Here is a 13,879-nt window from a genome sequence, read left to right as displayed (position 1 = left end):
AGTGTCAGTTGGCATGTGAATATTGTCTAGTTGTCTTTTAAGTGCTTGACTGTAAATACTAGGACTTTCTGTGAAACCTTGAGGAGCGCGTGTGAACATATAGCTCCTTCCATTTAAACAAAATCCGAAAAGAAACTGGCTGTCTGGATGAATGGGGACACTGAAAAATGCGTTCTTGAGGTCTATGACTGTGAAAAATGAGGCTTCAGAATCAATGGCTGTCAATAGGGAAGAGATATCTGGGACAACTGGGTACTGGGGAATAATACATTTGTTAAGCTCTCGGAGGTCAATCACTAATCGATATACTGGGGGTGCATTTGGATCAGTACGTTTCATGACTGGAATGATCGGAGAATTACATACATTGGAGTCAGTTTCTACAACTACTCCTTGAGCCATGAGCTCATCAATAATTTTGGATAAGGCTGCTACAGCCTCAGGTGGCAATCTGTACTGTCTGATTCGTGGTAACACTACACCTGGTTTGAGAGTCACACGATGGGGTGTGATTTGCATAAAACCAACATCAGTTGGACCTTGCGCCCATAGATGCTGCGGAACATTAGACAATCTTGGATCAAAATCTCGTAATACATAGTGACCCTTGAAGTCACGTAGGAACAATCGTATTCCCTCTGGGGAACAGCAAATAACTGCACCTAATTCTTTCAGTGTCTTAATGCCTAACAGATTTTCTGGACATGACTTCGTAAGTAACAGATCAGTAGTGCGGGACAATGGACCTACTTCTAGAGTAACTGGCTGAGATATCTCATTTACAATAGGCTTTCCTGAAAATCCAAGGGAAACATTTCTTGAGCCTGAGAGCGGAGCCCCTGGAACTTCGGCGTGACTAATGGTGGTCCTACTTGCCCCTGTATCAATCAAAAACTTTCTGTCTTTCCCTAGTACTTGACTATGAACATAGGGACCCTCTTGATCTACAGGTATCTCGATGAGAGGCAAGCCTACCTCCCTCTCTAGGCTGTTTCATGAATATGGCTGATACTCTGGATACTCGGACTGTGCATACTGGTACATCTGCTGTGTAACATGCTGTGTTGCAGCAATAGGCTGCGGTGCTGGAACTGTCTGTTGTGCATTCTGTGGCTGAGAAGTCTGTGAAACTTGTTCTTGTCTAGGCGGACGTGGTCTTTCTTTAGTCTTACCGGTAGCTATGTTGTGTTTCAGAACTGCACACTCGTTTATGAAATGACCTGGCTGTTTACAATAATTGCAGTTCCCTTTAACGGGAGCTGCAGGGTGACTGGCTTGATTCGGACCCCTCTTCTGACTGTCTTGAGGAACAGATTGTGCAACTAGTACTTTCATTTTCGTGTCTTTCATACGTTTTCTCTCGTGTTCTTGCTCTTCTCTGATTCTATTCTGGTGATATTGAAGCATCTGTAACATCTGGGACGGGGTACTAGCTTGCCAGGTACTTTCGACTTTCAAAACTCGATTCTTAACTTGTGGACTTGAATTCTCGACTAATTTAGTAACAAAAAGATGAGGGTATGACTCGCTACTTGTCTTGAGGCCACTGTTTATGGTAAAACATTTCTCAAATCTAGAATAATAATCACTAATATCTTCGTCTTGTTTCTGTTTACAGGCTGAGATTGCATCCCAGTCTTCTTTTCTAGTTGTCAATAGTCTAGGCAAAACTTGTATTAACAATTCTGGTAATTCTTTACATTTATCTCCAAGACCGGTACCTGGTACTCGTGCCTTGTCTTCAGCTTATAGGACTGTCCAATCGATCTTTTTCTCTCCCACCTCCCAATCTTTTTCCTTGAGTTTCTCGTATACCCCTGCGGGCAACAGAACCTTTAGCATTTTAATAACGTCTGGATACGTATATTCTCCCATACGGAGCATGTCTTTTAATTCTCGGTGGAACCCTGCTGGATCTTTATCATGACAGGGAATTAACTTTTTCATCTCTAGGAGTTCCATCTTTGTGATCGGGGTGTAAACAAATACTCGTTGCATTTCACCATCTGTTGTCCTAACTGGGTGTACTTCTCGTAACGGATTCTGTCTGTCTATGTAAAACGGTTTACTTTCTGGAGGTGAGACATGAACAAAATGCGGGTTCAAAAACATACTATATTTGTGGCGCTGTTCTAGAATGACACTAATTAAATCGGTACCTAAACCTTTCCATTTATACTGGAGTAACTCGTTCAGGACATCATGTAACGGACCTGGATCAGAATGTTGACCCTCATACAATGTAATGAGGTGCTGGATCATATACATACCCACCAGTCGCTGCTCGGCTGGGGGCAATTTCAGAAACATTTGTGCCACTATTTCGTCTGGAAAAGTGGTAGAATCAGTAATCCATCGGACTGCTGATCGGACTAGTTCTTGTTCATGCATAGTACTTAACTCGCTATAACCGATTCGTGATTTCAGAATGTGATCGGTAGCTTGAAATACTTGTTCTAGAGAACCTTGTTCTGGTGCTGGATGATGAAAAATTGGCTTGTGTTCTAGACGTAAATGGCGATCTGGAAATCTAGATTTTCCTACATACGCTATTCTGGCGGGATTCTCATCCTCTACCTCTTCTGTAGAAGAGTCATTTTCTTTCTCGCTTACTTGTGCTGCTTTACGTTGTTCGTGTAACCTTATTATTTCCTTACGGATTTTCTTGTACATACTCTCTATACTACTGATAGTCTTGTGTTTACCCTCGGCTATATTATCACTCCACCTTGTTGGGATTTTCATTTCGGCCTGATCTTTAGTCGGGGAATCTTGTTCTCTTATTAGACAATTAATCAAGAACTTTAATAACATGAGCTGGATCTCAACTTTCCTTTGGCACATGACGTCACTAATGCTTTCTGGATCATTCCCTGTACGGATGAAACGATATATTCTGTCTAGATCTTCTTTCATATCTGGTAGGGTGACTAGATACTCGGTCACCTTTCTTACGCGTAATGAATATAAAACCATATTATCCTCGCCTGGGACTGGGTCATAGCCACATTCGGTAAGGGCTTTTCTTATTTCTGCAACAGACTGATGTCTGGGCGTACGCTGTGACGCTTGTGCATGTAATTCGACTAACGTTAAACGCTTGTGTGGCGGCGGGGTTCCAGGAGGACCTCCCCCTGCGGCCCCTAAACTAGAGTCGTCAACTGATGCTCTTCGTGCTGGCAAAGTGGGAAATTGAAATGCAGGCTGGACTTGTATGGCGGGCTGGACCGGGGGTACCGTAGCAGGTACTCCGGTGTCTGGAGGAGCGGGAAGTACCTGATTTACAGGGATTGGCGGAACAGGATTTGCATATTCCGGGACTGTGTCGTCCAAATAGGACGAGATGAAAATATCAGCTGCGGTCGGTTTGTGACGTAGCTTAGTCGGAACTAGTGGTGACGGAAAATTACTGGATGCCTCCGGGGTCGCTTTTGGCAAGCCCTCGGCAAGAAGAGGATACATACCCTTGATGAGGGCATGCCTCTGTCTGTCTGACTGTTCTGTTTTAATTCGTTCACCTATCTCGATTAATTCTTTTTCTTGTGCTCGCTCTAAGGATTCTCTACTTAGTTCTGACTTTCTGATTTCTTTTTCGGTTCTTTTATGAGATTCCTTGCGCCATAGCTCGATGGCATCTTTCTGTGACTGTCTGGCTTTCTTTTTCCATAATGCTTCTTCTACTCGCATGATGCACTCGGCATCCCATGTACCCGATACGGGCCATCTATACTTTTCTTCTAACTGTTTGGTATACTCTACCCATAAATCTAGATATAATATGGCACTTATGCCATGCTTCTGATACATAAAATGACCTGGACTGTCCCTAGGCGGGACAGGAACTGCTGCTTCTAGCAGACCTTTTCTAGTTCTTAACTGGCGTAGTCTGGAAAATAACGGCATGACTGGACTGTAATCTAGACACAATACAATACACAATGAACACGATAAATACTTCACACTCATACCACGACATTAAAATACATGAAGAACATTGTGAATAATAGTTCGAACAGAATACCACCTGGAATACTGGAAAACAGAATACATGAATTTTCTCGAGAACAGAACTGAACTAGATGCACTGCTGAAACAGTACGAAACTTACCGGTCTCATAAAGAGACACGTCAGGACCCGCATCCACCGAAGTGGACACTTCGTTTGGGGGTCTGTGTACCACCAACCCACGGACCAGAGTCAATTAGATTGACCCTGTCTAGATACTACCCCAGCAATGGTACTCACCGGGCAGCAAGAACGGAAGGCCTCGGACTGGACTGGACTGCTTCGACGCCGGACGGACGAACTTCGGACTTCTGTTACAGGTGGGCCTCCGGATACCTCGGACCTTGGACTCTCGGCTTGGGCTCTGGTCGGGACTCGCCGCGTTCCTCCACCGCCTCGTCTGGATGCTGGACCGCCACCTCCGTCTCCTCCGTGGGCCTGAGGGATACTTGAAGCAGAAATATCTGCACGTGCACGGTATGGTTCCGTCACGGCTGCAGAGGGTCAGGGGGCCGGCGTGGCTTCACCGGCGCGTGGGGAAAGGGCAAGTTCCTATTCGGGCGCCATTATGTGGTATATAAATAAATAATACCGGATCTAGGTTTGACTAGGCATAGCAATAACAGATAGCTCAATAAATAAGAGTCAAGATTCGAGGTAGTAGGAGTTTGCAGGTTTAATACAGCAACAGGACAACCTGCACAGGAATAGGATGGCAGCGCTTGACAGGGGGGCCCCGACAGCTGCCGGGCAGGATCTGGGATGAGCGCGCTCTGGGGAAAGGACTGGCGTAACATTTAATAACAATACACAAGCATATATAGTAAAACAGTTGCATTACAGTACATATGATAGGCGGAGCAGTGGGTGTGGTCAATAGCAGTCGCGAAAGATAAGGGTGAAAATGGGTGTAACAGGGGCGTATACATAGACATGTGATGCAAACGTAACAGAATATGTCATAAATGGGGCGGAAACATGGAGGGGGCTACCTAAGGAGCCGGGACCTCTAACCTAGTGGTGCGTGCAAACTGACAATGACGTGTTACTAGGAGAAGCTGGGGGCTATGAACTCTGTGCTAGGAGCAGAGACTGAAGTCTGGAGAGTCAGGGCGACATGTACCTAAACAGTATCTAGTATCTGATGTTTAGAGAACATGTTGATATAAACTAGAAGTCAGGAGGGGAAAGGCTAACGGACTCCAAGACTGGAGCATGCATTATTCTACATGTAGTGCGTGATGAAGAATATTAAATGACCATTAAATGCAGTATTTCTCTTACATGGAGACGTAAAGGCTAGACAATGACGGAAACTATTGATGCGATTCAGTAGCTTAGGAATGCAGAGAAGGAGGGCTGGACTGATAACTAGAATCATAACATACTCTTGGCAGACTCAGAGGCAGAGCCAGGCTGAGCCGGGCACTGCGAGGCAGGAAGTAAGTGAAGGGTCGAGGATACAGGTGGGGGCTGTATCGCTCCTCAGCGAGGACTCAGAAGACAGGAGCTGAATCTGGTGTCCGGGCCCTTTTGAGGCCTAGAAACGGGGACTTTACAATGAAATAACGTGCATACTGAGAAACGTGGCAACGTGACTTTACATAGGCCTGATATTCGTAGTATTCACGAGAACTGGAAACTGGCATACTAGAGATGGACACAACTGTATTGCGTCTTTAATCGAACATGGGGAATACATATGCATATTAATCATGCACACATAACATATGATGGAGGACGCGTAGGGACACAGAACATGGCAAAATGTACTTTTCCACAAGGGTTAGCAGCTGCGAGAGCTCCATCCTGCAACCGCGGGCGGCTCCAGGAGCCGGAAGTGTCCTCGTGACACCGGCTCAGTCCACAGACAGGTCAGCAGGAGAACTGGAAGGAATCCAGGCGGGAGAGGAGGCTGCTCCCCCCGTGACAGCTCCCCGAGCCGCCGCCGCTCCTTCTCCCGGCATATACCGCCTCTGCTTCCACACATGCCGCATCCCCGCCAGCCCAGGGGTGGCATGGGTGCCCGCAGGGTGGATCAATCTCCCGGGGCCCTCAGCCCAGGCTCCCGCTCTCTGCCGGCAAGGACAATATCCAGGGAGGGTGCCTCGTGCAAGCTGCTCTCCTTTGCTGCACCCTAAGAACTACACCGGGGCTCCGAGAGAACAACAAACTTGCCAGCCCCATCCCAGATGCCGCACCCCGCCCCCTTCCCTCCTCCCAGCGGCAGCAGAAAGAGAGGAAATGGCAGGAACTGACTGCACCGCCGAGGTGCCCCGTCCATTGTCATTTCCCGGCCCCCTTTCCTTCCCACAGCCATTGCCTGTAAAGAACAGTTTAAAAGATGTACAAACACTAGTGACTTTGTGAGTACACTCATATTTGTACAAGCAGTTTGTTTATCTTCCTGTGAGTGTGTGGGCGTGGCGGGCAAGGGTGCAAACTTGTGGGGTGCCTTAAAAGTTTTAAACCTGATTTACTTTCCTTCGAACCAAACTTGTACCGGACAAGCCATATTTTCCGATATATTCATCCAGAACAATTCTTTTCAATGAACCTTTCAGGTTGATTTATCATTTCAAAGGCAACAACCCTCAATGCCGACAAGCTGTAACAGCAACCCATGACGCACGCAAGCCCCGCCCAGCAGCCACTTCCCTTTCCATGATTAGTGTGCGCAGAGATTTTCAGTACGCTCATAGGCCAGGGTAACTGTCACTCATACAGACGTCCGGGACAGCCATGAGACGCTTGAGGTGGGAAACCAAAACATAGGTTGAGCCATTGAAAGAATGATTATGTAAATGAACATTTAAACGATAAATCTTAACAAGCACCTACGAGGACACGGGGAGCGGGAGGGGGGGCGGGGGCGGAGAGGCACACGGAGGGGGGCGGGAATGGACAGCGCATCTGACCCGAGCTCCAGAAACAAATCACTTTCAGTGAAAGGGGAGGGAACGGGAAAAAACGAAACTCCGCCCAGGGAAAAAATCTCGGGAACGCCCCCAAATCTGGTCCGGCCTTGACGGACAGATCTCTGTTCCAATGGCTAGCCTCCATTTATGGAGCTAACCAATGGAACAGAGGGCGTATTCAAAGAGTCCCTTACTGAAGACTAGAGATTTCTCTGGGTGCGGAGCTAACGCTCCGTGCCCCAGGCGAAACCTAAAAATGGCATACCTTTAATGAAGTTCCTTGTTTTACTACTGAGACTTTGATGTCCTTATCCTCGTAGGAAAATTAAGGAACATGCATGTTGTGTTCTTCAGGCTCCTCTCAGTAAAGGGGAGAAACAGAAGTCTGTACATGATGCCAATATTTGGAATTTCAGTTGGCTTAAGTGAGCTATGGCAAGGAGTGAAAAGGAGATTGTCATAGGCTCAGGGGAGGGAGTGGACAGAACACAGCAACCCTCGCCTGGCCATTTTCCCTAAGGCACCCCAGCACCCCAAAACATTTTCTTGAAAAGGAGAGTGGATGATAGATGGAGACATGTAATTAAAACTAAAGGGAGAAAAAGAGGTGTGTTGTGCGTATGCCAGGTTTCATTGTGCTAGGGAGTGCCTACAGCAATGTTCTGCATCTGCTGCTCAAAAAACTTGTAGAGCTGAGCTAATTTTAAGACACATTGTGAATAACAGAGAAGATATTTTGTAAATAACAAAGTTTTTTTTATAAGCAAACGTGCATTCAGCAATTAAAAAAAAATTCTGCCTGCTGAAATTTGAGTATTCAGAAACACATAAACCTTTTTATAGTAAGAGTAAGAAGCCTCACTTTACGGTTTCCCTCCAAGCTTTCAGACGCAGAGTGTCTCTGTCTCACTCATCACGAGGAGTCTGCAAAAATTACACTTGTGCAACATTTATCACACTTAGGAGTGTGCGGAATTTACCATTCCACTGGTGATTTTTGCATACATAAAATAACATATGATTTGATGGCAGGACTCAGAGTTCAGAATTTGGGGCTGGACTTGAAGCCTTGATGAGAGCCCATTTAAAATGTTCTCACAGCCAGGGCATTAGGGTATGTATGCCTCCAGTAGTAACCCAGCCTCTGTTTCCCTGAGTACCAGGGCCGGACTGGCTACCGGGCAGTTATGTGTGCTGCCGAGCTAGGGGCTAATTTCTCTGTGGTGGGGGCTTATTTCGTTGATGGGGACCTGCATGCGATTTGAAATAAAAAAAGCAAAATTAATTTTGTTTTGCACACGCAGGTCCCCATCAACTAATTTAGCCCCCAGCACGGCAGCACTCACAACTGCCCGGTAGCCAGTCCGGCCCTGCTGAGTACTCGAATTACAAGAAAGCTATGTCACCATCTCCATGATGGTTTTTGCTAGGTGAGATATACTCTGCCGCATGAACCAAATCCTTCTAAGAGACAAATCTATTTATTTTTATTTTGAAGGTTTTATGTAGCGCGAACAAGACTCTTGCGAGTATCAGAGCGCTTTACAAGTCATATGTAGAAAGCAAGATATAACATACAAAGATCTATGTGAAAAAGTTATACAAAGCTCATATTCGTAAAAACTAAGCGAAAAAACAGAAGGACGACTATGGAGCACAAAAACAGAACAAGTAATAAAATACAGTAAACAGTCATAGAGTTCACGTGAATTTAGCCATGAGGATCGCTTTCACTTCTTTTTTGAAGGAGGCAGAGGAAGGGTTCATTATTGTTTCACTGGGCAAAGCGTTCCAGATCTTAGGAGCCATACCAGAGAAGGATCGGTTATAGGCTTTTTTCTTGGCAAATCATTGTGGTTTTAGAAGAAGAGTCCTGGCACTCCTGGAGGCTCTGATGCCCGCAGAGAGCACCAGTTTCTGAGCTAGGTAGTGTGGGGCGTTGTGCGCATAACAGCTCTGACTTTAGGCTTAATGGGGACTTTCGGCTCCTCTTGTGGCCAGAGGCCTGTTCCCATACCCAGGACGGTGTTCTGCAGCCCCTGTGACGACTGCCCAACTCGTTCAGGGCTGAAAAATCCCAATCAGAACTCATGTCTCGATGAGCGTGTGGTGCCCTGGACCTGAAGTTCATTCACCTGCCTTTGTTGTCACAAAGTGCCCAGGACAGGATTCCACTGGCCTGGAGAGGGCTCCCACACTCCTGCAGGGTTGAAAACTCTGACAGGTTTCAGTCAGAGCTCTTGTCTGAAATGGAATACAAGGTCCTTGGCTCTAATAGCCAACCTATGGTGTCACATAGTACCCAGGGCGGGTTTACATGTGCCCTGGACGGACTCCCAGTTCCTAGAAGATTGTAAGCTCTGACAGATTGCAGTCAGCGCTCTGGCTGGCCTGGGCCTGGACCTCGGTCCCTGAGCTCTAGGCACTGACCCTTGATTCCTCAACATAGGCTTGACGCAGTTGAACAGGCCTACCGAGTGCTTCCTTGCCCCTACAGGGTTGAAAGCTCTAACCGAGTCCCAGTCTGAGCTGCAGCAGGCCTGGACCTAGGCCCGTAGGCCTGGTCACCAGGTGCAAACCTTTGGTGTTCCAAGCTACCCAGAATGCACTTCTGCAGGACAATGTAGGTTTCCTCTTCCCAAGTAGGGTGGAACGCTGCGACTGGGCTCTGTCAGAGCTGGAAGGCCCAGGGAGCAGGCTGCATTGCCAGGGCTCTATTTACTTACCTTTGGTGCTCCAAATCTTTCAGGTTGGGGTTGTACAGGCCGAGCAAGGGTTCCCCTAGTCTGAAAGGCACGAGCAGAAAAGTTCAAAGGCGGACCAGGCAGAGTTTTGGAAGTCCTGATTGCTGTCCCCGAGCTCCATCTGCTGGCCGAGGAGGCCCTTGCACTCACTGCAGCCTTCAAGAAACCTGCCAGGGACGTCTGAGCACCTCAGGTGTAAAAGAGTCTTACTAGAGCCCGAACAGAGGTTCAGTTGGAACCCAGGGCTCAGCCCCAAGGGTCAAGGCTCCAATCAACAGTCTAGGGTGTCCTTCCATGCCCCCACATCTTGCCTCTTGAGTGAAAGCAGAAAGTTGCAGCCATCTTCAGTAAGAAAGCATAGTAGGACCAGTAGTCAAGACTTTGTAGGTGGTCATGCACCATGGGAATGGTGCAATAAGATGGACAGCCCTCTCTGGAAGTCCAAATAAGTGCTTATGAAGCCCTCAGAGACTGATTGGCCCCTACAGGGTGACCAAGTGTGAGGATGAGCGACACGAGTCTGCACAATACAGCTCCGTAGTCTTGGGCTCCTGCCAGCGGCCAAGTAGGTGAGATACATTTGCTCAAATGTCCATCTCTGTCCCCAATGGTAAACAAGCTACACAAATGCTGAGTTACCCTTCTCCTGATTGCTCGGAAGAGGGTGTTGTGGCCTGTTTATTGTACAATTGTTCTCTCTGGGATGTGTGAGGACATCCTTTGGGGCATTCCTTGGCCCCAGTGGCCTAGGTCTTTGATCACCTTCCAGTCTTTCTGCAAGCCACAGACGTTGGTGCTTCCATAAGCCTGACTTCCAGAGAACAGACCAAGAGATGAAGTGATATCCTGGGTTTGGTGGCCCTCTCTAGACCCATCCGGGGGCCCAGGAGCTTGGGTTTTGGCCACCTTCCAGCCCTGCCGATGGACTACATGCTGCTGGATCCTCTGTGAGCCTTCCTTCCTGGAGAGCAGGCAGAGAGGTAAAGCACATCCCTGGCCTGCTCGGGCATGACCTATCCTCCTCCGTACTCTGATTAATGCGGTGTACTTGCTCCATTTAGGGATGGACCAGATGGCCAGCCTTGACTATTGTTTCAAGCAAAGACCTCTCCCAATCCTCAGATGGGACCCTCTGACTTGAGGGTGTGCCTTAGTGAGGCCATCTGCAGCCCCCATTTCCACCCATCAGAGTGAAGGCTGGGAGAATGCCAGCTCCTGTCGGTGGTCCAAGCAGAGTGAATGGGGTGGAGTGGCACTAGCCCCAGGCAATGCATGGTCATCCAGGTCATGTGCCATGTCGTTGCCATTCTTCACCTAGCGCATTTCCTCAGTAGCTCAAAACAACCGTTCCTTGGGAGGTCCCCACCACCAATTCCGATGGTGAGGTCAGAACTCCAATGTGTCACTCAGGCTTTTTTATTAAAAAGCCCCAGGGAGTTGGTCATCCCTGGGGCATAAATATGTCCTTGTAGGTGGGGCAAGTGCACCCCCTCCATTTATTTAATTAGATCAGCATGTCCCTAAGAGACAGCTTGATGGCCATTTGTAATTTTTGTCTTCCAGATATCATCGGAAGAGATTACTTTAGCTTTATTCTTATGAACTGGGCTACAGTTTACTGTTAGTGAAGCATAGAGTCAGCTAATGGTTGACCATGGATTTTACAGAGGGGTGCGAGTTCCCTTTCTGAAATAGGCCGCATCCAACCTCCTGCCTCCCCTAGCAAGGACTTAACTCCTGAGATGAAGATAAGTGAAAAAATTCTCCTTTTCCTATGCTTGTGTAATGTTTTCGATAATTATTTAGTGACAGATTGACTGTTAAAAATAACACGAAGAATACAACACATTACTTAGAAGGAATTAATGATTAATTAGCACACTCTGGTTAATAATAGCTGTTGATCACCTGTAACTATTGGACAATTGAAGGTTGAAGAGCAGTATCTTGGATTTTAATGTGGGGTTAACATGTCACTTGACTCACAGCTAAAATGTCTTCAGAGTTTATTAAGGCGCCATATACATGAGTTATTAGCCCTATAGTACCGTACTGCTGACTTTCACCCTAATGTCAGTGTGTTGTTTCTCCCTTTTCTGCTACAGGAGGGGCTCCAACGTGTCGCTGACCCTGGACATGTGCACCCCGGGCAGTCTTGAGCCCTATGGCAACGTCATGTCACCACGAGAGCAGTCAGCGCGGGAATATCTCCAGGCTGCGACCAATGTTCTTACCCAAGACCAGCTCCACGAGAGAGCACTGGATTCCCTTGTTCTTCAAAGCGAGTTTTTGGTAAGTAAAGTCACATTTGACTGTCATTTATTTGGACGAAGAAAAGTACTTTCTAACGCTTTAATAAAAGAGTGTGAAATTGTTGAGGAGGCCAGGGTAAACCAATGATGTTTTGCCCAGAAGGTATACATTTAGAAATGTGTTGCTTTTCATTGGGATGATTCCTTCTCACTGAGAGTAATGTGGTGCAGAGTGATAAAGTGATAAAGTATGATTTCAACCAGGAACTAACAGCACTCAAGATATGAGTTGAAAAATCCATGAAGTAACCTCCCCCCACCTGTAATTATTCTGTGACATGAAGGTGTGAGGCCATTTTAGCAGGATTGCATACATCCTTCAACAAGCATTGGCAAATCCAAAAGGACGGGTGTTGGCCACCAGCCTTTTGGCAATTCTTGTTTTGTCATGGTTTTTGCAAAACGTTATTGTTCATGGAACTGCCGGGACCTTATCAATCTAAACAAACACTTTGGCTTAAGGCAAAAATGTGAAGTAAGTCAATAGCTGAAGTGGGCTGACACATTGCCCCATGATGCATGTAGAACATGTAAATGACAGGATCACAGACTAATTGATGAAAACTGGCTAGAAACACCTGTAGGTAACCATGTTATACACATCATTTTAGCAAAATCAAAAGGTCTTGGTTAACACAGACCTAAAACGCCAATTAGCCTGGCATTGGCTGCTAACCTCTTGCCTTTGGGAAAAAAGGTGAGAAGGAAAGAAGGAAATAAGGAAAGAAAGAAAAAAAGAAAGAAAGTCCGAAAGGAGAGAAAAGAAAGAAAGTAAGAAAGAAAAAGAGAAAGAAAAATGAAAGAAAGATAGAGAGATAGAAAGAAAGATAGTAAGAAAGAAACAAAGAACAAAAAGATGGAAGGAAGGAAAAAAGGAAAGCATGTAAGAAAGAAGGAACAAAAAAACAGAAAAAAGGGAAGAAAGAAAAAGGAGGAAAGAAGGAAAGAAAGAAGGAAGAAAAGAAAGAAAGAAAGTAAAAGAAAGAAGAGAAGAGAGGAAGGTGTGGAAAAGTAAATTTTGCCATGTTCTGTGTCCCTACGTGTCCTCCATCTTATGTTATGTGTGCATGATTAAATATGCATATGTATCCCCCATGTTTGATTAAAGACGCAATTACAGTTGTGTCCATCACTAGTATGCCAGTCTCCAGTTCTCATGAAAGCTACGAGTATCAGGCCTATGTAAAGTTACGTTGCCACGTTTCTCAGTGTGCACGTTATTTTATTATAAAGTCCCCGTTTCTAGGCCTCAAAAGGGCCCGGACACCAGATTCAGCTCCTGTCTCCTGAGCCTCGCTGAGGAGCGATACAGCCCCCACCTGTATCCTCGACCCTTCACTTACTTCCTGCCTCACAGTGCCCGGCTCAGCCTGGCTCTGCCTCTGAGTCTGCCAAGAGTATGTTATGATTCTAGTTATCAGTCCAGCCCTCCTTCTCTGCATTCCTAAGCTACTGAATCGCATCAATAGTTTCCGTCATTGTCTAGCCTTTACGTCTCCATGTAAGAGAAATACTGCATTTAATGGTCATTTAATATTCTTCATCACGCACTACATGTAGAATAATGCATGCACCATTCTTAGAGTCTGTTAGCCTTTACCCCGATAACTTTTGGATTCTATCAACATGTTCTCTAAACATCAGATACTAGATACTGTTTAGGTACATGTCGCCCTGACTCTCCAGACTTCAGTCTCTGCTCCTAGCACAGAGTTCATAGCCCCCAGCTTCTCCTAGTAACACGTTATTGTCAGTTTGCGCGCACCATTAGGTTAGAGGTCCCGGCTCCTTAGGTAGCCCCCTCCATGTTTCCGCCCCATTTATGACATATTCTGTTACATTTGCATCACATGTCTATGTATACGCCCCTGTTACACCCATTTTCACCCTTATCTTTCG

General features: G+C 46.4%; 1 protein-coding gene across 2 annotated transcripts in view; it reads left to right on the top strand.

Annotated features, from left to right (window-relative positions):
* Window positions 1-13,879, top strand: part of PTPN5 (protein tyrosine phosphatase non-receptor type 5) — a 588,489-nt gene that overhangs the window by 374,069 nt on the left and 200,541 nt on the right. For both annotated transcript variants that reach the window (XM_078684059.1, XM_078684058.1), the window contains exon 6: window positions 11,774-11,960. In XM_078684059.1, the coding sequence (XP_078540185.1) occupies window positions 11,774-11,960 (187 nt within the window). The remainder of the gene's footprint in view (window positions 1-11,773; window positions 11,961-13,879) is intronic.

The sequence above is a fragment of the Lissotriton helveticus genome, chromosome 3_1 (genome assembly GCF_964261635.1).
Source record: "Lissotriton helveticus chromosome 3_1, aLisHel1.1, whole genome shotgun sequence".
NCBI lineage: Eukaryota > Metazoa > Chordata > Amphibia > Caudata > Salamandridae > Lissotriton > Lissotriton helveticus.
Note: the sequence above shows the minus strand (reverse complement) of the source record. Positions and strands in the feature narration are given on the sequence as shown.